At 44.2% G+C, this 26,143-nt stretch overlaps 1 protein-coding gene across 1 annotated transcript; it reads left to right on the forward strand.

Annotated features, from left to right (window-relative positions):
* The first annotated feature begins 16,863 nt into the window (after window positions 1-16,863).
* LOC117365470 (olfactory receptor 1361-like) lies at window positions 16,864-17,808 on the forward strand. The gene has a single exon (XM_033955946.1). It carries the CDS (start codon window positions 16,864-16,866, stop codon window positions 17,806-17,808), a length of 945 nt encoding a protein of 314 aa, XP_033811837.1.
* Window positions 17,809-26,143: the final 8,335 nt, after the last annotated feature.

The following is a 26,143-nucleotide window of genomic DNA, read 5'->3' on the forward strand; positions in this document are numbered from 1 at the left end:
TATAAACTTTATAAAACACATTATTATATTTTCTTATAAAGCACATATTTTAACTGAACTCTCTGACATCCTCAGTCTTGCCATTCACAAAAATAGAAGGAAGAAAAGTTCCCGTTTCCTGCTGTCTCATGTCCCTGGCCTATACAATATTTTTCTTCTGCAGACCCTTCAAAAGTCTGACCAAATCCTCGTTTCACTTGCATTATAAAGTACTGAGGATGCCATCTCTCTCCAATCCCAGGTCCTAAAGTCTAAGACAGTAGCGCAAACTAGTGCTGCCCGATTCAAGAAAAAAAAAAAATTATTCGATTCAGCCTATTGAATTGGTTTTTTGATTCAACTTTCCTGCCCAATTGGGTGTTTGTTTGTTTTTTTCAAACATCCTGGTGGGTTTATTTTATAGCTTTTTCACCCACCTTTGGCTTCTCCTAACCACACTAACGCTGTGGTGTAAATAAGATAAAGAAACAAAAAGGACTTTTCCTCTCTGTTAAATCCTAGCTCACGTTTGCGGTCTAACACCAGCTCTGGCAGGAAACACATTTCAAATCTGACATATTGTAATCATAAAACTGAAAATAAAATTAGTTTTTCTACCTTTTGTTGTCTGGTTATTTTTCAAATCTTGTTGGTCCAAGGCTCTGGTTGTCTTCTGATAACTTGCCGGCCAGGGTCACCTTCTTCCTTCTTTCTGCATGCTAACCATCAATCTGCCATCTCTGTCCTCCCCATTTCCCTTCCCTCCCCAGGAGGTCTGGCATCTATCCTTTTTTCATCTCCCTCCACAGATCCATCTTTTCTTAACTACCCTTTCATCCAGCATTTCTCCCTCCATCCCCACCACCCCAGGGTCCACCATCTCTCCCTTTCTTTTCCCAACTACCCTCCTATCCAGTATCTCTATCCCCCCATTCACACCATCCCTTGTGTCCAACTTCTGTCCCTTTCTGTTCCTTCCCTCTCTAAAAACCATGGTCCATCATCTCTCTCCCTCTTCTCTATTTTCAGACCCATTATTTCTTCCCACCCAAAGTCCGGCATATGCGCGTCTCTTTGAACCCCCCCCCCCCTCATTCCCTCCGTGTATTTCTACACCAGGGCACCCCTCCCTGAAGGCTGTCCCCCCTTAAAGGTCTGCATCCCACCCCTGAAGGCCTGCACCCTCCGAAGGCCTGTCCCCCCCCCTTGAAGGCCTGCCTGTCCCCCCCTTGAAGGCCTGTCTCTCCCTTGAAAGCCTGCCTGCCTGCCCCCCCCCCTTGAAGGCCTGTCCCTCCCTTGAAAGCCTGCCTGCCTGTCCCCCCCTTGAAGGCCTGTCCCCCCTTTGAAGGCCTGCCTGCCTGTCTCCCCTTTGAAGGCCGGTCTGTCCCCCCCCTTGAAGGCCTGCCTGCCTGTCTGTCACCCCCCTCCCTCTTGAAGGCCTGCCTGCCTGCCTGCCCGTCACCCCCCCTCCCCCTTGAAGGCCTGCCTGCCTGCCCGCCCGCCCCACCCCGAAGGACCGCTCGCCCCCCTGGCCTTCCTGCACCACCTATGAAGCAGCCCGCAGCGGGATCGCGATGTCAGTGATCCCTGCGCTGCTTCGGAGCTGCTTCCTCCGCCGCGGTCCTGCCCCTCCTCTGACGTCAGAGGAGGGGCAGGACCGCGGCGCAGGAAGCAGCGCCAAAGCAGCTCAGGGATTACTGATATCGCGATCCCGCTGCGGGCTGCTTCATAGGTGGTGCGGGGAGGCCAGGGGGGCGAGCGGTCCTTCGGGGGTGGGGGGGACTGAACAGCAAGGCCGGGAGCCTGGCTTGTACCCAGGGCGGACCTCCCCCCCGCCCCCCCTTAGTACGCTACTGCATACCTTTTATCAGACGTGTCGTTCTCCTATGAACCCTCTCGAGTAACGCCATATCCTTCTTAAGGTACGGCTACCAATATTGGATGCAGTACTCCAGATGCGGACGCACTATCGCCCGATCCAACGGCAGGATAACTTCTTTCATTCTGGTAGTAATACTTAGCATTCTATTCGCTCTCTTAGCGGCCACTGGGCACTGTGCTGTCGGTTTCATTGTCATGTCCACCATTACACCCAAGTCCCTTTCTTGGGTACTCTCCTTCAATAACATCCCTCCCATCGTATAGCTGTACCTCGGGTTTCTGCTTCCCACATGTAGTACTTTACATTTCTCAACGTTGAACTTCATCTGCCATCTCGTCGCCCATTCCCCTACTTTGTTCAAGTCTCTTTGCAATTCTTCGCAGTCCTCTTTAGTCCGAGCTCCACTAAATAGTTTGATGTCGTCCACGAATTTTATTATCTCACACTTCGTCCCTGTTTCTAGATCATTTATAAATATATTAAATAGCAGCGGCCCGAGCACCGAGCCCTGCGGGACACCACTCGTGACCCTCCTCCAGTCTGAGTAGTGGCCCTTCACTCCTACCCTCCAACCAGTTTCTGATCCATCTATGTACGTCTCCTTCCATCCCATGGTTCTTCAGTTTCCGAAGTAGACGTTCATGGGGTACCATGTCAAAGGCTTTTTGGAAATCTAGATATATGATGTCTATGGGGTCACCTCTGTCCATCTGTTTGTTAATTCCTTTGAAGAAGTACAATAAGTTCATTAGGCACGATCTCCCCTTGCAGAAACCTTGTTGGCTGGTTATCAGAAGTTTGTTTCTTTCAAAATGTTCATCGATGTTGTCTTTTATCAGTGCTTCCTCCATTTTCCCCGGAACCGAGGTCAGACTCACCGGTCTGTAGTTTCCCGGGTCACCTCTTGATCCCTTTTTAAAGATGGGCGTAACGCTGGATATCTTCCAGTCCTCTGGGATCACACCTGTTTTCAGGGATAGATTGCAAATTTGCTGCAGTAGTTCCACTATCTCCTCCTTTAGTTCCTTCAGAACCCTTGGATGGATTCCGTCCAGACCTGGGGATTTGTCAGTTTTTAATTTTTCTAGCTGCCTGCGTATGTCTTCAAGGCTCACTTCCATGGATGTAAAGTTTTCTGCTTGATCTCCATTGAAGATATGCTCAGGTTCTGGTATGTTGGATGTGTCTTCATTTGTAAATACAGACGAAAAAAACATGTTAAGTCTTTCTGCTACTTCTTTCTCCTCCTTCACCACTCCCTTTCTGTCTCCGTCGTCCAGCGGTTCCACCTCCTCCCTAGCCGGCTGCTTCCCTTTAACATATCTAAAGAACGGTTTGAAATTTCGAGCTTCCCTGGCTAGCCTCTCTTTCATACTCTCTTTTGGCTTTTCGAACCACTCGGTGACATTCTTTTTGATACGTCCTGTGCTCTTTCCAGTTCCCCTCAGTTTTTCCATTTCCTGAATGAATTTTTCTTATTGCCTATCACTTCCTTCACTATTTTAGTTATTCACGCTGGGCCTTTTGTTTGACTCTTTTTGCACCCCTTTCTGAATCTGGGGATATACAAATTTTGCTCCTCGCTCACTGTGTCCTTGAAAAAAGACCAGGCATGTTCTACCGTTTGCCATTTTTTGGAAATGTTCCTAAGTTTCTTCCTTACCATTTTCCTCATTGCTTCGTAGTTTCCTTTCCTGAACTTGAAAGTTGTCGCTATGGTTCTCTTTCCTTTCGGTATTCCTACTTCAACCTTGAACTTGATCATATTATGATCGCTGTTTCCCAACGGTCCCACTACTTCCATTTCCTTTGCAGGTCCTCTTAACTCATTTAAGATTAGATCCAGAGTGGCATTTCCTCTCGTCGGTTCTCTAACAAGCTACTCCATGAAGCAATCTTGTATAGCCTTTAGGAATTCTGTCTCCCTAGTGCATTTTGAGCTTCCAAGACTCCAGTCTATCCCAGGATAGTTGAAGTCTCCTATAATAACCATGTTACCGCTTTTGCATTCTCGCTTCCTCTCGGCTTCCATTTCTTCATCAATATTTCTGGTTTGCCCAGGTGGACGATAGTATAGGCCCATCTTTATTTCAGGCCCTTTTCTTCCCGGTATTTTAACCCATAGCGATTCCAGCTTGTTGGTCGTCTCTGTTGTGTCTATTCTTGTCGATTGTATGCTTTCTTTTATGTATAGGGCTATTCCACCTCCTTTCTGTCCTGATCTGTCCTGGTGATAGAGCTTGTACCCCGGCAGTGCTGTATCCCATTTGTTTTCTTCATTCCACCATATTTCAGAGACTCCAATGATGTCTATGTCTTCTGCATTTGCCATGGCTTCTAATTCCCCCATTTTGTTTCTTAAGCTCCTTGCATTAGTATATATGCAATTTAGATCCTGGTATTTTCTTGTCTTCATTTCCTTTCCCTGTGCTTCGGTCTTTAGTTTATTCTCTTGTGCTACAATCCTTCTAACCTCCTCTTCTGTGTTAGTCAACTCCTGTAATTTGTCCATTGGTCTTTCCCAGCCTTTTTTCCCCTTAGTATCTTCACGGGATACCTTCTTCTGGATTGTCGATGTTTGGTCGACTGTCGGCTTTCCCCTTCTTATTAGTTTAAAGCCTGTTCTATTCCTCTCCTGACGTTTGCTAGAAGTCTAGTTCCTGCCCCGCTCAGGTGCAGTCCATCTCTCCTGTAGAGCTTGCTCTTGCCCCAGAACGTTGTCCAGCTCTTCATGAAGTGGAACCCTTCTTCCTCACACCAGTTCACCTCAGCGTCGACCCAAGCCTGCTTTGGGTAGGCAATCTAGCGACGGCAGCTTCCTGGCCCTGGGTAGCCAGGATCCGGGGAAGACGCGGAAGCAGGGGGTGGGTGCCGAGAAGGAGCCCCATGGTGCTAGTAAACATTAGCATTAGCCCACTGGCCAATCAGAACCCGCTCCCCCCACTTCAACATCACAATGGCCCCCAGTATCGGCAGCATGTATTGTAGCCAAGCCGCTGTCCCGGACCGGAACTCAACAGCACCTCTAGTGACTACAGCAAGTAAGCACAACTGTGTGTGACCCGGCCTGGAGTCACCCTGCAGGAATGGATTGACACACCAGTGGAACTCACAATAATCAAAAAATCAAACACCAAGAAAGGATAAATGTACACTACTGCACTTTTACTTCGTAAATAAAAATATGTCAGAATGTCATCAATAATGCACAAAGCAAAAACTCAAAAGAAGGCAAATAAACAAAACAGAAAAAGTTCCAATTTTTTTTCTCTTCTTTAAACTCAGTCATTAATGTTTGAGCTAAGGCTCTCCTTAGAGCCAGCACAGTCTGTATTCCAAAACAGGTGCAAAACCAAATTCCAGACATATGTGTTACTTTCAAACAGTTCACAGTTTCTCAAAATAAAGCCTCTAGCAATAATTTGCTGATCTGCTAGGATTAGGAGAGTGTCTTAGGTTTGCTAAAAAAGCTTTTTCAAAGGCTTTCAAAATTCCCTCCCTGGGTGACAGCAAACCTCTCCCCAGTGACACTTCCAGCTTCACAAAGGAAAAACCAAAATAGCAAAGCTCAAACAAAACAGTCCCAAAACCAAACAGTTACAAAACAAAACTCACTGTTTGTGGTTTACTGCTTGTGGCTGGTGGATAAACCAACCTCCATGGCTTCAACAGAAGGCTCCCATTGTTCAGGCAAGAATTCTTGTATCTCCATCGGAAGCTCTATGTCAGACAAAGATTCATTCAGGGTATCTCCAGCTTCCTGTACCTCCATAGGTGTGGCTTGGTCGCTCCTGTTTGGCCCAGGGAGATCCTCAGGGAAAAAAGGCCTAAACCTTCTCCCTAGCTTGCCTGCCTGTTTGTTCCCCACTGCTGGCTTTTCTATCTTAGGGACAGCCCTAACCTAGCTGAGTCAGCAGGGAACAAGGTAGCTCTTGGGCTCCTCCGGTGGTGACCCAAATACTCACTACCCACTACCTTTTCAGCAAGCTCAGGCTCCCCCTGGTGGTTGCCGAGGAAATTATCATCATCAGAGCCAGGACGGATCTTGTAAACTCCCTTCCTGAGTTTACCCTTTCCTTTACCTTCTGATTTAGCTGGGATGCTGACAGGCGCAGAGCCTGTCTGGTCACAGCACACACACGCAGGTTGTGCAGGACGGCAGCTAGTGGCCAGCTGCCAGGATAAGGCTGATGTGGTAACAAGTGGCTGACGGGCCCGGGAGAAAATATTTGTATATTTGCGGGTCACTCCTCTCTGCCTCCTTAGCCCTGATGTTGTTGGCATATCATAGGGATAAATGGGGGACAGATTTTTTTTAAGTCTGGGCTGTGTGCTCCATGTATCTACTCAAGTATTATTTTACAGTGCCTGGCAAGAAGTGAGGGGGGCTGGGTGCACCATTTGGCTCAGAATAATCTATTTCTTGTTTTCCTCCTCTAAATCTAGAGTGCCTCTTATGGAGAAAAAAATATGGTATATAAGGCAGAGTCGGAGGTCTAGGAGAGTAAAAGGAAGATGTAGGGCCAGCATACTCCTTGACATCAGAACCTAGAGGATCTCTTGACTGGGGTAAGCTAATTCTGTGTATTAAATACATTTGAGCCTGGTTCTGGCAAGCAGTCTTGCCAGTTTGGAGTGTGGCTATAGGAGCTCCAGCCTCAGGGCAGCCACTGGCCACAGTTCTACATAGACCATAAATGCCATAATTTTCTTGGTATGTCATCAGTAGCGCACAGGACATTGGCACACCAACTATCCCGCCCCGACATTTGTGCACAGGACAAAAGCATTCCACCCTATTACCTTCTGTTTGGGCTGAAATTGTAAAGTGGAGTGGAGCAGAAAAGTGAAAGGATCCCACCCAAAAATCCCTCAGAGCACAAACGGGAAGGTAAAGGGAAGACAATAGGGCGCTGCGTATTTGTCCTGCATGCTACTGATGGGTCATTACTGTTCTTGTGCTTAGTATCCCCACTCTGTCCCTGCAGGTTCTATCTTAACCAGTGGCGTACCAAGGGGGGGGCGGGAGGGGCAGTCCGCCCCGGGTGCCATCCCTGAGGGGGTGCTCCCGGCCTTGCCGTTCAGTCCCCCCCCCACCCCCGAAGGACCGCTCGCCCCACTGACCTTCCTGCACCACCTGTGCAGGGGGTGCAGGCCTTCGGGGGGTGTGCAGGACTTCGGGGGGGGGTGCAGACCTTCAAGGGGGGGGACAGGCCTTCAAGGGGGGGGGACAGGCAGGCAGGCCTTCAAAGGAGGTACAGGCCTACAAGGGGGGGACAGGCCTACAAGGGGGTGGGACAGGCCTTCAAGGGGGGGTGCAGGCCTTCGGGGGGATGCAGGCCTTTGGGGGGTGCAGACCTTCAAGGGGGGGACAGGCCTTCAAGGGGGGGACAAGCCTTCAAGGGGGGGGACAGGCCTTCAAGGGGGGGACAGGCAGGCAGGCCTTCAAGGGGGGGGACAGGCCTCCAAGGGGGTGGGACAGGCCTTCAAGGGGGGGTGCAGGCCTTCAGGGGGGTGCAGGCCTTCGGGGGGATGCAGGCCTTTGGGGGGTGCAGACCTTCAAGGGGGGGACAGGTCTTCAAGGGGGGGACAAGCCTTCAAGGGGGGGACAGGCCTTCAAGGGGGGGACAGGCCTTCAAGGGGGGGGACAGGCAGGCAGGCCTTCAATGGGGGGACAGGCCTTCAAGGGGGGGACAGGCAGGCAGGCCTTCAAGGGGGGGGACAGGCCTACAAGGGGGTGGGACAGGCCTTCGGGGGGGTGCAGGCCTTCAGGGGGGTGCAGACCTTCAAGGGGGTGCAGGCCTTTGGGGGGGGTGCAGACCTTCAAGGGGGGACACAGGCCTTCAAGGGGGGGACAGGCAGGCAGGCCTTCAAGGTGGGGGGACAGGCCTACAAGGGGGAGGGACAGGCCTTCAAGGGGGGACAGGCCTACAAGGGGGTGGGACAGGCCTTCAAGGGGGGTGCAGGCCTTCAAGGGGGGACAGGCAGACCTTTAAGGGGGGACAGGCCTTTGGGAGGGACCCTGGTTTAGAAGTACACGGAGGGAAGGGGGTTTTCAAAGAGACGTGCATATGCCAAACTTTGGGGGGGAGGAAGAAATAATGCGTCTGAAAATAGAGGAGAGGGAGAGAGATGATGGACCATGGGATTTAGGGAGGGAAGGAACAGAAAGGGAGAGAAATTGGACACAAGGGATGGTGTGGAGGAGGGATAGAGATACTGGATAGGAGGGTAATTGGGAAAAGAAAGGGAGAGATGGTGGACTCTGGGGTGGTGGGGAAGGAGGAAGAGATGCCGGATGAAAGGGTAGTTAAGAAAAGGTGGATCTGTGGAGGGAGATGAAAAAAAGGAAAGATACCAGACTTCCTGGGGAGGGGAGGGAAATAGAAAGGGAGGACAGAGTTGGCAGATGGATGGTTAGCACGCAGAAAGAAGAAAGAAGGAGACCCTGGCAAGCAAGTTATCAGAAGAAAACCAGAGCCTTGGACCAACAAGATTTGAAATATAACCAGACAACAAAAGGTGGAAAAATTAATTTTATTTTCTGTTTTGTGATTTTAATATGTCAGATTTGAAATGTGTATCCTGCCAGAGCTGGTGTTGGACTGCAAACGTGAGCTAGGATTTAACAGAGAGAGGAAAAGTCCTATTTGTTTCTTTATTTTATTTACACCACAGCGCCAGTGTGGTTAGGAGAAGCCAAAGGGGGTGAAAAAGCTATAAAATCCACCAGGAGTTTTGAAAAAAATCACCCAACTGGGCAGGAAAATCGAATTGAAAAACCAATTCAATAGGCTGAATTGAATCGAAATTATTTTTCCTGAATCTGGCAGCATTAGTTTGCGCTACTGTCTTAGACTTTAGGACCTGGGATTGGGGAGAGATGGCATCCTCAGTACTTTATAATGCAAGTGAAACGAGGATTTGGTCAGACTTTTGAAGGGTCTGCAGAAAAAAAATATTGTATAGGCCGGGGATATGAGACAGCAGGAAATGGGAACTTTTCTTCCTTCTATTTTTGTGAATGGAAAGGCTGAGGATGTCAGAGAGTTCAGTTAAAATATGTGCTTTATAAGAAAATATAATAATGTGTTTTATAAAGTTTATAGCATAGCTGGCCTACCCAGTGAGGTGTTCCTAGTGGTGGTGATGGCAGCGTGTCAATGTGTTGAGAGGAAGAGGTGGTCTGGGAAATTCTGCTGAGCAAACTCCGGGCCCATTTCCACCCCCAGTTAGTCCACTCCACTCAACTGGTTCACACACTGAGTGGGTCTTTGGGTGTTGTTTTGGGATCTCTTCCAGTGGTTTATCAGTATCTCCTTCTGGTCCAAGGAAGGAAACTTTGTTATCCTTAGCATTGACCTACAGAATATGTTTGAAACAGCGCTGCTTGTGTGGCATTAGACTATGTAGTGATCGAAAGAAAAAAACAGACCTTTGCACATTTTTGCACTATATGATGGGTGTATGAGGAGATTCACATTTCCTGCACAGCTAATTCCATGTGAAGTTACCTTGTTCTTTCTGTATTTGACATCTAGCAAGGTCTCTGTTTGGAAGGAAAGATCTAAACTTAAAAATGAAGTGGCCAGAAGTTATGGTAAAAGCAGGTAGTGTAGCTGGTTTTAAGAAAGATTTGGACAAATTCCTGGAGGAAAAGTCCATAATCTGTTATTAAGACATGGGGGAAGTGTCTGCTTGCCCTGGATCGGTAGCATGGAATGTTGCTACTCTTTGGGTTTTGACCAGATATTACTGTCCTGGATTGGCTACCATGAGAATGGGCTACTGGGCATGATGGACCATTGGTCTGACCCAGTTAGGCTATTCTTATGTTATGTTCTCATCTGTAGGGGCCTTTGTTTTCACTTCTTATTTTAATGTATTTTTTTTCTGGGAACTTATCAGTGTTTTTTATAATGGGAACAAAAATGGAAGAGAATTAATGTGTGTGGGATGAGGGGTAACTAATTTCTTCAGCTAAATAATTCAATCCACTTCAAACAGACATAGGAGAACTCACGCACCATTCACACACCCTCCAACCAAAAACGTCAAAAGAAAAAAACTGTTCGACAACCTCCTAGCCATTCGAGCTGCAACACTCGACCCCCAACTCTACAACCAATTGACATCGACCACAGACTGCAAAACCTTCAAAAAGAAATAAAAACCCTTCTATTCAAAAAACACATAAAACCGAACTAACACAATCAGAACTGTCCCAAGCATCACCTGCAACTACTCCATATGTACTTCTGATGTCATGACAATTCAGACATAATTTATGTTATGTTATGTTTGGAATATAAGAAAATTTTCACTGCCTGTTTCTATTCTGACCATTTATTCCGTTTCATAGTCATTACAAAAAATATTTTTTTACATGGGGGGGTGTCAAAAAATGATGGGCCCCGGGTGCCACTGATCTTAACTGCACAAGTCTGGCAGTTCCTGCAGGAAGAAGGGAAATTTTATCATCCAAGGATTAGGGGGACAACTGTCAAAGGGCATCCAGGTTTTTCCTCCCTTATACCTACCTTCAATTGATATAAAACCCTGGTGTCTCAATCCACCCTCCCTTTTCTGGAGCCATATGGTAACCCGTTATATTACTAACATGAAACATATACTTACGGATCTGGGGTATGAGGCTTGTTGGTTAATCCTTCTGGCCAGCCTTTCCCAGGCTCTTCTGTAACATAAAAGAACATAAAACTTGATTTCTATATTGCTGTACAGAAAACAATATGTATTACTCATTCATACAGTTACAATAGAAATCATTTCTTCACATGTGCAACGATCATATAATTGCAAGTCGTTTAATACCTTTCCTGTATCTTAGATAGGGCCTTCTGTGGCCTGGTACCAGAAAATAATGGTGTTCTCTGGCAATAAAGAGGCTGACCAGGAGTCTGGAGTCAGCCATGGAAAAGCTGGCTTGCCTTTTGCCAAACATCTTGCTAAATGATGTCTCCGCACTGATGATATCACTATGTCATGTGCGTTAACGTCATGGCATCATGCAGCACCATTATGGATGCCCAGGAGGCGATTCTTTAAACAGCGCCCAATAATAGAGCGCCATTTACCATAGCGGTGATTCTATAAACTGCATTTACAAATAGAGGGCGATTCTATAAAGGGCGCTTTCATTCTGAGCGTTATATATCGTAGCTCAGCGCGATTTATGAAATGCCGTTCCATGAATCACGATTGGTGGCGCCTAGCATGGTGCCTAATATTTAGGTGCGTCTTACAGAATTCGGGCTTCAGTGTCTCACATGACCAGTCCTCATCCATCCCATACTTTGGCCAGTAAATGTCTGATGGTCTAATACTTTCCCTTGTCCAAATAAAGCAACAATATCTAATCATCTGGTTTTTACTCTTCCTTTAGTACAAGTCATGTCTTCCCAATGCTTTAACATCCTCCCTAAGGGGCTTTCTGGAGGAATGTTCCCAGGATTCTCATTACAATCCCGATCTCTATTTCTGCTAGTTTTATTTCCCATTCTGACCCTTGAGACACCACAAGCATGCAATAAACCCTTTCACTTTGTCCGTCTCTGGCCATGTTCCTTGTGTGCAAATCAGGACTCTGCACTCACTTCGTACCGAAGGCACGGCTCACTCACACACTTACAATGTCTCACAGAATGTCCCCAGCCACCAAGGTAATACTATATAACCCAAAACTTCTTACCTTGGTCCATACACAGAGTCAGCTGGCTGTTAGCACATGCCCTTCTGTTTTACTGAGTCCTCCTCTCAAACAGATCTCAGGATCTTTGTCGGTACATTGTGGGACCCCTGTTGACAGCTGCGAGACCTATGAAATCAATGAGACGCATCTTCCCACTACTCGGCAGTGCCAGTCCCTGCCAATCATGACATCATCCCGGACGAGCCCCCAAACTGTGAGAAGTAAGATATCCCCACCAGGACACTCAGGAAAAATACCCGATGAAACAAAAACTGATTTTAGTTTACTCTCTTGCAAGAAAGAGTGTCAAACATACAGAGTAGGCACATAAAGCTTAATGTGATTATGCATTATATAGTTAGTTCACACATTTCTGGTCCCAACTGTCTATGTACCCTTCGGTTAGGGTATTGGTAGCTCACAACCTATCAAATGCAACTTTCTGCACTTCCATTTTCCATGCCCTTGTTTATTTCTCCCCTTACTCTTTTTCTGTCATTCCCCTATGCGACACCTGTCTTATTTAATTCTTCCCCTATATGTCATTCACATACCCTCCAGCTACATTCTTGTGTCCTTCAGTTTATTTTAACAAAGCCTACATTCTGTAATACTAAAGCAGTATGCACTTACACTAGTTTGAAACAATGGGTTCTCAGATAGCTGCAAATTTCATCTTATCTCCTTTCTACCTCTCAAGCAATTTGTCAATACCTTCTCCTCTCTCTCCCCCAACTGTCTCTATAAGTATTTGCAACTTGCAATAAATAACACCTGGAACATACAAAATGTTAGCAAAAATATTAGTAAATACTGTACACTCTAATATAAAAGTTTATTTTTCACATTTCTCACAATAAGCATTTACATACATAAGATTTTCTAAATTGATTTTCTACCTCTGTGAACTGACCCACTAATGTTTCTACTGAAACAGGACAACACCTGATCTGCAGATTCTCCCAGTCCTTTGTGACAAGGTGGCACTGTAATTATGTTCCCTAGGAGTGTGACGCAACCTTCTTTATTTCTTTGTGTCTAAACAACCTAAGATTCTTTGGGGATCTTTCGCTGACACCCATTTATTTAAAACCTGCCACAGAATTTCAGTATTTAGACTGTAGCAATAAGACCATATGCCAGAACAGATACATCCTCAAGTTTGAATAAAGACTGATAATTCTCACCTACAGGTATTTACTTCTTGTTTCATTTTGCTTAGAAAGCAACTTTTAATGTTTGATTTAAAATAGTTTGTTCTATTATTAGTAGTACTTAGAAAATAAATTAAACCTAATATTATTAAATTAGTATTCAAACTGTTATACTTTTTCTTGGTGACTTATTCTGCAGCACCCACTTAAACTTTCCAATAGATCACTGAATGATCTATAAATGCATTTTTTAAAATATCCTATGTGATAAATTTAATCAGATAAACAATCCTGAAGAAACTACATTTTATGTGATTTTTCTCATCTTCTAAATGTTTCACCCGTCCATGTTTTTTTAAATGTGTTGTATTTAACTTTATTGTAATGTTGTATTTAACTTTATTGTAATGTTTCTGGGGGCATGAAAGATAAATGAGATTACAATAGTCTAGCATACTAAGGATCAGAGCTTGGCATAGAATTTGAAATGGAAGGGTATCAAAATAAGATCAAATAGATTGCAGCTTTTGGAGAGCTGCAAATGCTTTGCCGACTATGGCCGCTATTTGAGTTTCCATGGTCATTTTCTGATCTAGTATAACACCCTGGATTGTAATAGTGGACGGTAATGATAGGGGTTTTCCCCAGATCATGATGCTTTCCTCATTTGGGATTGATGGGTTTGCAAGAAAAAATTAGATTTTTTTCAGGGTTCAATTTCAGTTTGTGTTTCATCATGCAGTCTTCCATTGTTCGGATGACCTCCTCGATTCGTCCAGATTCCTTTGAGGGCAAAGAGGAGATTGGGATAAGGACTGAGATATTATTTGCATAGCTAAAGCTTTTAACTCCTAGTAAGGTCAATCAATTCCCCTGTAAACATAGGTTTTTGTTAAATGGGATTGGAGAGAGTGGGGATCCTTGGGGTACTCTACAGTACGTGAGACGCCTGGGAAAGGATACAGGTTCTGTGGAGCCAGACTGCAACTTGCAGGGCAAGCCTTCGGGTGGACTTGTGGAGCCAGCCTGCCATGTGCCACTTCAGGGCTTAGAGTCCATTCCCCTGGGTGCTAGCTTGCCTTCTGAATTTTTCAGAGCGCAGGCTGTGGGCTCCCTGTGTAAGAACCCTCAGGGTATCAGGGCACATGTGAAGGATCCCTTTATACTGATTGTTTTTCCCATATGAGTGACTGTGGGATCCTTTGAGATGCGCTTGCAGTTTGCCACACTACAATGATGTGTGCTATTCTCTTCTTCATGGGTTTGTGTGGGGAACTTGCTTTTTACCAATTTTTGTTTCAAATTAGGTGGCTGACGGAAGGCCAGCATAGTGGGAATATTTCTTTTAGCATTTCATCTTCCTGGAGTAGTAGTTGTAGATCTCTTATACTTTTTCTTAGTTTTTCCAACTCCTTTGTTTTTGATTTTATTTCTATATATTACCATAGCAGGTAAATTTCCTACCTTCAGCACCTCCTCCTTCATTCCCATAATTTGGAGAACTCTGTCCAGTTCTTCACTGGTCTATAGACCACACCAATACATGTGGAAGGACAATTTCCCATTTCCAAAATAATCTACAGTGTCTACTTCAGAAAAAAGGCATGAAGATGGAGTAGAATGAAAGAAGAAATTGGGGGAGTCAAAGGTAAAATACAATAACAAAAATCCTGGAATAATGAAAGACAGTAAAGGGAAAGTTTGGGTTAAAAGATACAGTGAGAAAGAATTGACTAAAGAAGAGGAAGTTCCTTATTTTTATTTCCGGTTTGATTAATTTGACTCTACTATTGTTGCAAAGTTTTTGTGATTTTTTTTTTCCCCCTATATTGGAGGAATGCAATCGTTTTAAGTACAGATGCCAAAAAGTCAAGAAATTCTAAATGATCATGACCAGAACCCAATCTCTGTTCTGCAATATTATATGATGTGATAGGTAAGACAAGAAAGTGAATTGCCAAAATATTTTCAGTTTCTGGTCAATACACCACAGTCAGCAATTTTTTTTGTTGTGTTTTTTTAACACTGACCACATTAAAAAAAATTTACCCCACCCCACCCCCCTCTTTTACAAAGGCACAATAGTGGCTGCCATGCAACAAGCGCTCCAACGCTCTTTGAATCCCTATGGGTGTCAGAGCAATTACCGCAGCCCACCATGAAAATCGCCTTTGTAAAAGAGGGTCTTAGATCATATCTGGCTACCAGTGCTAAATATTTGGGTATCACTGATATTCAGTGCTGGATAGCTATATGGGCAGGATAGGACTGCTAGTTATTTGATCCAACATGCACAGCTGATCAAGCACCGACCTTACTCAGATATCGGCAATGCCCAGATAATTTCTGGCTCCAATCTGCTCAGCTACCAGATTACCAGGTCACTAACTGGATAATGTCACAACAATCTGTGTAATTATTCAGCAGCATTCTTTGGTTACATACTACTGCATATCTGCCCCAAGCCTGGCTAACTCACACTGAATATCAACCCTTCTATTTTTAGGTTTTCCATTGTCAAGTGTACATGCACATATTCATAGATTTAGGTGCTTACAATCAATTGTATGTGCAATTTTTTTCGGTGTTCAGGTAATCCAAATGTGAGCTAACAAATATACTTTCCTAAAATAACATGGATCTGGAATGGCCGAGTTGCACCCTTACAACTCCCCCCCCTCCCACACACACTTTTACCTCCCCCTTACCCCTCATTCCCCAATGCTCATTCTATCCTTGGCACATAAAACTTTACACCACTAACATAGTGACTGCAATGAATAGATCACAGATACTTTAAGGATGGTAAATCCAAAGCCGCAGCTTTGTTTATTGGGAAAGCAATTAGATAAACAATCAACAATTGCATCACCTCCTGAGCTACATAAGATTTGTGCCATTTGACCAATAATCGTAGTTCCCCTGGCCCTGCCATGTCAGCTAGAGCTTAGGGGGTAGGCATGGACCTCCATGTCCCCATTCCGGGTTGCCTGACCCAAAGAATATTTGCTCATTTCCAAATAACCGCTCATCCTCAGATGAGCCTGGGAGTAGGCATGGACCTCCATGCCCCTTTTAGGGTCACCTAACCTGAAGTGTAACTGCTTGCCTGAGCTTACTTCCAAGTATCAGTTCATCATCTGGTGAGCCAAGAACCCTGCAGCTCAGGATTATCGCAGCTATGACAGCCCCAAACCCCATACCTCCCTAGACTAACCCCAATGTAAAAAGGGTGGGTGGGAGAGAAATCTTTGAAGGACAGGAAAAAGCCCTCTGCCTCGGAAGCATGTGTCCTTATATCCCTTACCCATAATTCTCTGCTCTGCTTCCCTACCCAATCATTTTATTCCTATCGGCGGGAAGCCTAGTTTCACCTCGTGCTTACCCCCTCCCCTCCTGTCCTGACCTACCCTTCCCAACTGCCTTGCAAAGCTGACTCCTATGGGTGACCAACTCGGGTCATCCAGACCTTCAAGAGTAGCTCTTAGGATCTTCATAATGAATAACAATTATTAGGGGTGTGCAGCCCAAAAGTTTTCATTTTGTTTACAGAAAGGGTAGTAGATGCATGAAATAGTCTCCCAGAAGAGGTGGTAGAGACAGAGATTGTGTCTGAATTCAAAAGGGCCTGGGATAGGCATGTGGGATCTCTCGGAGAGAGAAAGAGATAATGGTTACTGCAGATGGGCAGACGAGATGGGCCATTTGTCCTTTATCTGCCATCATGTTTCTATGTTTAGCTTGTGCTATTCAAGGAAAATTTTGTTCAGTTTGTTTCTTTTTCATTTCAGAGGCAATGTCTGAAAGAGTGAATACTCTTTGTAAAGAATGCACTCTCTTTCTGACACAGGAAAAACAAACAAAGCTTTGGCGTATTCTTGTTGGATGGGAGTAAAACAACATGAAGCAAATACAAATTCCTAAGTATTAAGAGAAATTTCTCTGCAGTCTCAGAAATTTTCCCCACTCTTCAACTCACTTTTCTGACTCTTAGGATTGTCTGTTTCTTTAAAAGGGAATTAGGAATAATTCTTCTGATAGAAAATGTTTTTTGGTTTGTTTGCTTTTTTACTTAAGTTATTTGTAAAATACTAGCTGATTATTTTTATCTTGCTGTGAACTCTACAGGTATTAAATTCATGGATGCGAGCAATCACACGACTGTGATGGAATTTATTCTACTGAGTATTTCAGTCCATTTAGAGGAGCAGCCCTTCATCGCTGTGCTGCTTTCAACAATGTACTTGGTTGCTCTGTTGGGGAATTCTTTAATGATCACATTAATACTCACTGACCAGCATCTCCACACACCAATGTATTTCTTCCTCAGTATCTTGTCTGTAGTGGACATGAGTTACAGCTCAGTCATCGTTCCGAAAATGTTGTCCATTCTCTTGTCTACAAAGAAGATAATCTCTTTCTCAGAATGCATCACCCAGTTGTATTTCTTTGTTGCCTTTGGACTTACAGAGATGTTCCTTTTGGCAGTGATGGCATATGATAGATATGTGGCCATTTGTAACCCCATGCATTATACCATGGTGATGAGTGGAAAGGCCTGTAGTTTTATGGTAGCTGGTTCATGGGGTATTGCTGCTTTAAATTCTTTATTACATGCTGTGTTGATCTCTGGGTTGTCCTTCTGTGGTTCCAACATCATTCACTACTTCTTCTGTGACATCCCACCTCTGTTGAAACTCTCCTGCTCTGATACCTCTATCTATGAGATAGCCTTATTTATTGAAGCATCAGTCATTGGGCTAGGTCCCTTTCTGTGTGTACTCATCTCTTATGTCCACATTATTGCCACTATCCTGAAAGTCCAATCTTCAGCAGGAAGACATAAAGCTTTCTCCACTTGCTCCTCTCATCTCACAGTGGTATCCCTTTTCTATGGGACCATAGTTTTTAATTATTTTTGCCCATCATCAGCCTATTCCTTGGAAAGGGATATTGTGATAACTGTAATGTACACAGTGGTTACCCCGATGTTAAACCCACTCATATATAGCCTGAGGAACAAGGAGGTGAAAGGTGCTCTGAGCAGAATTATAACTAAAAGAACATGTTTGCAGAATATTTAAAACTACATATATATGTGCATATATAATGGGTAATCTTTGCCATCACAATAGTTCTGGAATTTGTGGCTTCTAAATAAGTTTGTGATCAAGTTCGTAGGGTTACACAGTGATATTTGGTCATACTGTGTAATATCGGTAGAGCCATTTTTTTTTTTTTTTTTAATAGTGGAATTGATTTTGCTATTTGTCTTAATTAATACTACACATTGATACATACGATGAGAAGAATCAAGCCTGACTAAGACTGCCCTTTAGGACAGAAAGGGAATACTATTATAAAGTATTTTTAAAACTGCATGTTAATATACATGTGGTTTTATGTGGTAGAGGTACACACTCCTGGGAGTAATGTTTGGACAGAGCTGAGGTGGAGTTGAGAGGTATATAAGTACAGTACATACATAACTCTGCATTCTATACATGGCTTACATAATTGTGCAACAACAGAATAGGGAGATAACTAGTTTGAATCTGTGATGAAGAACCACAAGACACAATAAAACAATCACAGCTCTTATAAAAAAAATTATCAGTTATTATAAATGTGAATGTAAAGTGCTCAGGCCATATAACCATTAATTTAGTGATGACACCAAACTACGGTTAAAATAGGGACCATCATTGCATCTTTACAGTCCCTGACCCAACCAATAAACATACACTGAGTAAAAGATAGCCACATATCTGGAATCACTGGGAGGTTGGATACTTCATTTACCGCAGCTGTGATAAAATGTCTGGTGCTTAAAAGTGCTGAAAAAAATATATATATCAACTAATTCCATATCGAAATCATTGACCCCCCGACCCGAGTTTCGGCTCTTCATCAGAAGGGGCCGCTGTTAAAACAAAATTTAAATTTAAAATACTGTACTAAACCAGTGTATAACTTACTAATCCAACACTATAAACTTGTCATCACCTCCCTTCGTACATACTATATTTTGTTACTCATATTCTTTAAATTAGGTAAAATGAAAACCTGGTCTCATACCATATGTCGGCAACCTATACCCGGCAGGCTAGGAAATGTGGGCATCAGTGCAACCAGAACGACAGCTACTCTGCTTATAAATCTATCCCATCCCTCACCGGACATGACGTCTACAAGACAGACAAGCTCGCTTTAATTTAAACCAGGGGTGTCCAACCTTTTGGCTTCACTGGGCTGCATTGGCCAAAAAAAATGTTTCTGGGGCCGCACAAATGTGCAAACGCTGCAGCAAGACACAGGAGGGAGCCGGCAAGACGGTAAACACCTGGGGGCAGCAGAGGAAGACACTGCATCGCCCTTGACCTGGGCCGCACAAAATACTTCATGGGGCCGCATGCGGCCCTCGGGCCACAGGTTGGATACCCCTGATTTAAACCATTCTATGTCTGAATTTAAACCATGCGGCATAAGAGTTTGCCAATTTGCAGTTTGGTGTCATCACTAAATTAATGGTTATATGGTCTGAGCACTTTACATTCACTTTTATAATAACTGATAATTTTTTTATAAGAGCTGTGATTGTTTTATTGTGTCTTACATAATTGTGCTCATAAATTTGGGCTTGTGCCCAATGTGTGTGCAAAGTTTAATTAAATAACAAACCAAGTAGCGCTGATAAAATTGGGTACTAGCAATCAATTATTGGCACTAATTCGCAATAGATCACAATTTCCACACAGATCTTGTTAGGCATATTTCTACAAAGATACGCATGTGATTTCTAGTGCATGGATCTGAACAGGGGTGTGTGGTGGCCACGGGCGGGTCATGAATGTTCTAATGCAGTGTCTTGCCAACATTCCGGCCAGCAGCATACTAAATCCCGTGCCCCGGCTGGAAGGCACTCGGAAGTGCACGGACATCGCCGCAATGATGTCACGCCCATGTGTGACATTACTGCGTCGACCTCCGCGTATGCGCGGAGGCCCATCTGGCCGCAACCCGCTTTGGTGGAGGGATCCGGAAGGTGCGGGGACAGGAGGAGAGATGCCTCATGGCCAGGAGGAGAGTCATCTGCGCCAGCTGACTTTCTACAGGACGTGCCTCTCGCTGCGAGAGGCACGTCCTGTAGGCAGTCAGCCGGCATGGATGACTCTCCTCCTCGCCGGTGTGTCACGGCACACAGTTTGCGATACACTGTTCTAATGGTTTGCATGCACTGTTACAGAATACATCTGATTTGCCTGGGAATTTACTCTAGGTTTCAACTGGTGTAATCCTCACATCTAAAATTTAGGTGTGGATCCTGGCACCAACTCAGAGCATCGCTTATAGAATTTGGTCCATTGGGGATAATTCTGTAAGGAACTGCCTAAGCAAGAAATGGTGGTATTCTAGTCCTAGAAAGAAGCAAAGAAGTAGGTGTCTGACATAATGTCTTCTAGCCATTGTAAAGTTTAATAAAATAATTTTTTTAAAATTCTGTATGAAGTTTAATCAGATCAAGATTCGACATGGAGCCATGTTTCAATGGACACCCACCTGCATCAGAAGTCACAAATTCAATTTGAAAATCTCTCACTGTGCTTCACATAGAAGCGTCCTGCAACAGCAAATGCCCCCTTTCACTTGAAGTACAATGAGAAATGTTCACATTGAATTTGTGAAGCCCCTTTTCACCTGGTGCTTGCTGTTGTAGGATGCTTCTTTGCAAAGTACAGTGAGACCCAGATGCACTAAAGCCAGCAATCGTCGCTAAACCTGTTTTAACAGCTTTAGCGATGATCACGTTTGCTGACTTGATGCAGAAAATGGCTCACCGCATGGTTTTCTGCATGATTGCTCATTTCCCGATCCAGCCATTAATATTGAAATGCCAATAAGCTCATTAATATTGAAATGCCATGTAAACTAGTAGAGCGATTGATTCTCTAACATGGCTTCCTGATGCACTAAAAAAAAGTGATCATTTTTAGCAATCCAAAACAAGTCACTTATCTGTCTAACTTTTTTTTAAATGGGCGCAGATGCTGTACATGGAAGTGGAATGCCCACTTCCTCCTGCCATGTTGAACCCCTCCCCCACCAGAAAAAAATGGCAGGAAGAATGCCCACTGCCTCCTGCCATGGCAACACCCCCGCCCCATGTTTCCTACATGAATTCTCTATTGCCTTTGTTCAACTGTATATTACTTTGGGTGAAATAAATCCTAATAAATAAATAATTTATGTGAAAGTGACTACTTGCATACATAAATAATCTCATATACAATACTTAATTGGGCAAGACAGTGAGGTATTTGCGGAAATTATTAAATAATTCCTATGCACTCTAGCACAGAGCTAGGCATGCACATTTACACCAATTATGTGTTTCTGCCTTAATGCACTTTGGCTACTTGTGCTAGTATTCAATAAAGCATCTGGTATTGGGGAAGGGGAGACTTTCAGAGCTCCATAAAGCTGTCATGTATTTATTTATTTGTAATACTTATTGTATATGTTGCTTAAACCAAAGCAGCTCACAATAAAACGTCCATAATAAAACAAACAGACAAATTCCCCACATCCCACCAATGCTCACAGCTGCAATAAGGAAAGGCAAATACAATCTCAGAAGCAGATAAAAATAGTGACTCTCATATACATGAAAATGCATTTGCAAAAAAAAAAAAAAAAAAAAAAGGTTTTCAAAACCTTTTAAAATTGTTATAGTGAGGTGCAGAAGAGAATATACCCCGGCAAGTTATTCCACAGTTGATAGCCTGCAAGAGTAAAGGCACAAAAAAATGGCATCAGGATAGAGGACCTTACAAAGATTTGAGACTACTGATTGCCGTGGAATATTGCTACTCCTTGGATTTTGGCCAGGTACTAGTGACCTGGATTGGCCACTGTGAGAACGGGCTACTGGGCTTGATGGACCATTGGTCTGACCCAGTAAGGCTATTCTTATGTTCTAAGGTAAAACCAGGATTTCCAGGATCTCCAAGATCCTCATTGACTTGTATTGAGATCCTGGTAAAAAAAAAAAAAAAAAAATGTAGGATTTGCAGAATTTTCCAGGATCCTCAGAATCCTGGACCACCTTAAAAGCAGACCGCCTCCTTTTTTGCTTGCCACATCTGCTGCTATGTATTTGTGGAGGCCCCTGCAATGTCTTCTTCCCTTCTCTGCCAGTCCCACCCCTTATGACATGCTCTTCTCTTCCTGTGTGGGTGGATCAGCAGAGAAGGAGAAGACGTCAGCGCGGGAACTCCCTGCAGAATGACAACCAGAAGGGCAGTAAAAATAGGCTATAGCTTATCAGGCAAAGGAAAAAAAAAAGAATAGCAATACTTTGGATTAAGAAGGTGAATTTTAGTAACCTGGTCAATCTTATTGAAACTAATTAGTCAGATTTATTTAATCAATTTTTTATACTGTTCACCCAGGGGATCTCAGAATGGTTTACATGAATTTATTCAGGTACTCATGCATTTTTCCCTGCCTGTCCTGGTGAGATTCACAATTTATCTAATGTACCTGGGGCAATGGGGGGGGGGGGACGTTAAGTGACTTGCCCAGGGTCATAAGGAACAGCCCGGGTTTGAACCCACAACTTCAGAGTGCTGAGGCTGTAGCTTTAACCACAGTGCCACACTCTCCCCTAGGCAAGTTAAACATAGAAACATAGAAAATGATGGCAGAAAAGGGCTATAGCCCACCAAGTCTGCCCATTCCAAATACCCACCCCCCAAATTCACTCCCTTAGGGATCCTACGTGAGTATCTCATTTTCTCTTAAAATCTGACACGCTGCTGGCCTCAATCACCTGCAGTGGGAGTTTGTTCCAATGATCCACCACTCTTTCGGTGAAGAAGTACTTTCTGGAGTCGATATGAAACTTCCCTCCCCTGATTTTCAGCGGATGCCCTCTGGTGGTCGAGGGTCCCATGAGACAGAAGATCTCATCTTCTGACTCGATACGTCCCGTGATGTACTTAAACGTTTCAATCATGTCTCCTCTCTCTCTTCGTTCCTCAAGTGAGTACAGCCGCAGTTTATTCAGTCTTTCTTCATACGTGAGATCCTTGAGTCCCAAGACCATCCTGGTGGCCATTCGCTGGACCGACTCGATTCTCAGCACATCCTTCCGGTAATGTGGTCTCCAGAATTGAACACAATACTCCAAGTGAGGTCTCACCATGGATCTGTATAACGGCATCATGACTTCAGGTCTTCTGCTGTAGAAACCCCTATGGATACGACCCATCATTTGTCTTGCCCTGGAGGAAGCCTTCTCCACTTGATTGGCAGCTTTCATGTCATCACTAATGATCACCCCTAGATCACTATCTTTTAAACAGTGCAGCAGGATATAGCTGCTCCTCCTTCCATTAATATTTCTTAACCTGCAGCAGGAGAAGATCAGCACCTTCTGGATGGACTAATGTGTGAGACTGTTGAAAAGGTGGAATTTGTCTTCTGCCAGAAAATGCTTGTGTTCAAAAGTTACATGACTCCAAGGTGCACTATAGATTATTGCTCTCTCCCCATGTTTCTTGGACATGAGTTTTTCAGCTTTAACCCAGAGTGTGAATTAACTTCAGGCATCCTGTAAAAGAAGTGCAAAACCCTTCTGCTTGCAATTACACCAGATGCAGCATGGTTTTGCTTTTCGGGTGGCTTTTCGGGATACCTGAGTGTAGGCTTATCAGACGTCTGGATTGCCCCATAAATGTCCACCTTTTAAGGACATGTCTGGAGATCCGGACAGCTTTTCAAAACCTGGGAGGCAGCCGGGGGGGGGGGGGGGTAGCAGGGTTAGGGCAGGATTGGCAGTGGGACTGGGGCATGATGGGGCAGGGTTCAGTGGAACTGGGCGGGTCTAGGGATCCAGATTTTCCAAAAGGAAAATCTGGTAACCCTACTTGAGTGCACCCCACCCCCCTCATATTGGATCTAGCAGTGCCACCTGGCCTCCTTTATATAGGATCAAAAATTGGTTGACAGAACTCCCTGGGAGTAACAGCAAAATGCTCCAACAACATGGTAATAAATACCATGTTGTGAGTGATTTAAATTGCTAGGGTGATGCTCAGCATAATAACATGCAAATTATATGCATACTATTTATGCGGAGCAGCTCTGATAAAAGGGGGAAGAACTGTGCCTGCCACTTGCACTTGCTAAGAAGAACAAAAATAGGCACAGCTCTATCCCCTTCTCTGCCCACTCCCTGTGATCAGCTGGCAATCACCTGTGCCATGATCAGCTATGCCGACGAGGAGAAAAGAAGAATCTCTAACAACTGAGCTGGTATGTAACAACGATCAGCTGAACCGACACTGTAGCTACGATCAGCTGATTGTGGCACTGTGCCAGCACAGCTGATAGTGGCTTTTCTCTCTTCTTCCTTATCAGCTCAGCTGGTTGCGGCTCCGGTGCCTCTTACGTTAAAACAGGCAGTGGAAAAACAGTTTAGGAGAGGTTAAAAAAAAAAAAGTTTGAAAATGGGCATAGGATAAGCCAGGATCTATCAGTAGCTGCCAGAATCCTGCAATTCTGACCCCAGGAAGGGCTGTATACACCTGGATTCTGCTTCTTTCACAACCTATCAGTGAGGAAACATCCATTCCCTACTCTCCTTACCAATCAGAAGCACAGGATTTTCCAGGATCTTGCAGGATGTGCCAGGATCCTGCAATTCTGACCCCAGGAAGGGCTGTAAACCCCTGGATTCAGCACCCTTCACCACCTATAAGACAGGAAACATCCATTCCTTGCACTCCTTCCCCATCAAAAGCACAGGACCTGCAAGGATATGCCAGATCCTGTAATTCTGACCCCAGGAAGGGATGTATACACCTGCCTTATAGGTGGTGAAGGGTGCTGAATCCAGGGGAATATAGACCTTCCTGGGGTCAGAATTGCAGGATCCTGCCATATCATGCAGGATCCTGTGCTTCTGATGGGGAAGGAGTGCAGGGAATGGATGTTTTCTCACTGATAGGTTTTGAAAAATGCAGATTCCAAGTGTATACTGCCCTTTTGGGGGGTCAGAATTGCAGGATCCTGGGAGATCCTGCTGGATACTGGCAGATCCAATGCTTTTGATGGAGAAGGAATACAGAATATGAATGTTTCCTGCCCCCCTTTCACTTCACTTTGTGTACTATTTATTTTGTTCCTTTCTTGAACATATTGATTATATTTTATGCCTCTTTCAGTCTCCCCACCCAATCATTCCCTGCAGCAGCTTCCACCATCTTGTCTACCATATAGCTCTGCTAGTTCCACCAACTGTTTTGACTGATTTTCAGTCATTCTGCAGGAAGTCCTCTCCCCTTTTGCGGACATCATTGGTCCTTCTCTGCCAATCCCACCCACAGAAGAAAAGTACTGCATCATAGGGGGCGGGACTTTACAGAGAAGAGTAAAAGAGCATGGGATTCCCCACTGAAAGACAGCCTGCTGCTGTGATAAAAGAAGAACATTTCATTCTTAAGGTGGTCTGCCCTAGATCTTGAAGATCCTGAGAATCCTGGAAATCCTGGTTTTACCCAGACCCGTTTGCTGTGTTGCTGCAGATCTCAGTTCTTGAACTGGCTCATATAACTGGATTGTGGCCTGTAGACAAGCAGGTGCCGATAGAAATAAGCATTGAAAAATCTATACAGGGTCTTTGAATCATATCCGAAAAGCTACTGACAACCAATGAAGTTGATACAAATTTGGTTGAATGTGATTAAATCGATTTCCTTCCAAAATGATTCTTGACCTAGAATTCTGAAACAGCTGAAGCACTTTCAGTTTCTTTTTCCTATTCCTAAATACAGAATATTACAAAAGTCCAGCCTCTTGAGTACTAGTGCCTAAACCACTAATCTGAAGTTCAAAGCTGAAAGGGCAATTTTCAATATCAGCATTCTAAAATGATAAAATAATGAGCACACAATCTCTTTTACTTGATTCTTCAAAGACAATTCAGAATCCATCCAAACACCTAACAAATTTTTTTTGCTTCCAGCTTCTTCCCAGAAAATTAATCCAAGTCGTTCCATGGAAAAGTATCCCTACCTATCACCAACATTTCTGTCTTCATCATGTTCAGTTCTAACTCATTTTCCCCCTTCCATTCATCAATCAAACCCATATAATGTTGCAGACGAGCTGCAACATCAATCCCTTCCATAAAAGGAAAATAAAATCAAACATCATCAACATACATTTGATATCCCAGTCTCAGTTCAATGAGTAATCACCCCAGAGGTGCCATGTACAAATTAAATAGCAGAGCAGATCCTTGGGGATGCTTCATATGATGGAATAAACATTCAAGACCACATTCTCTGCCTTAGCCTGCAATGTTCATCCAGTTAAATATAATTTATAGCATGATAAAAACAATCGCTGCTG

The sequence above is a fragment of the Geotrypetes seraphini genome, chromosome 8 (assembly GCF_902459505.1).
Source record: "Geotrypetes seraphini chromosome 8, aGeoSer1.1, whole genome shotgun sequence".
Taxonomy (NCBI): Eukaryota; Metazoa; Chordata; class Amphibia; order Gymnophiona; family Dermophiidae; genus Geotrypetes; species Geotrypetes seraphini.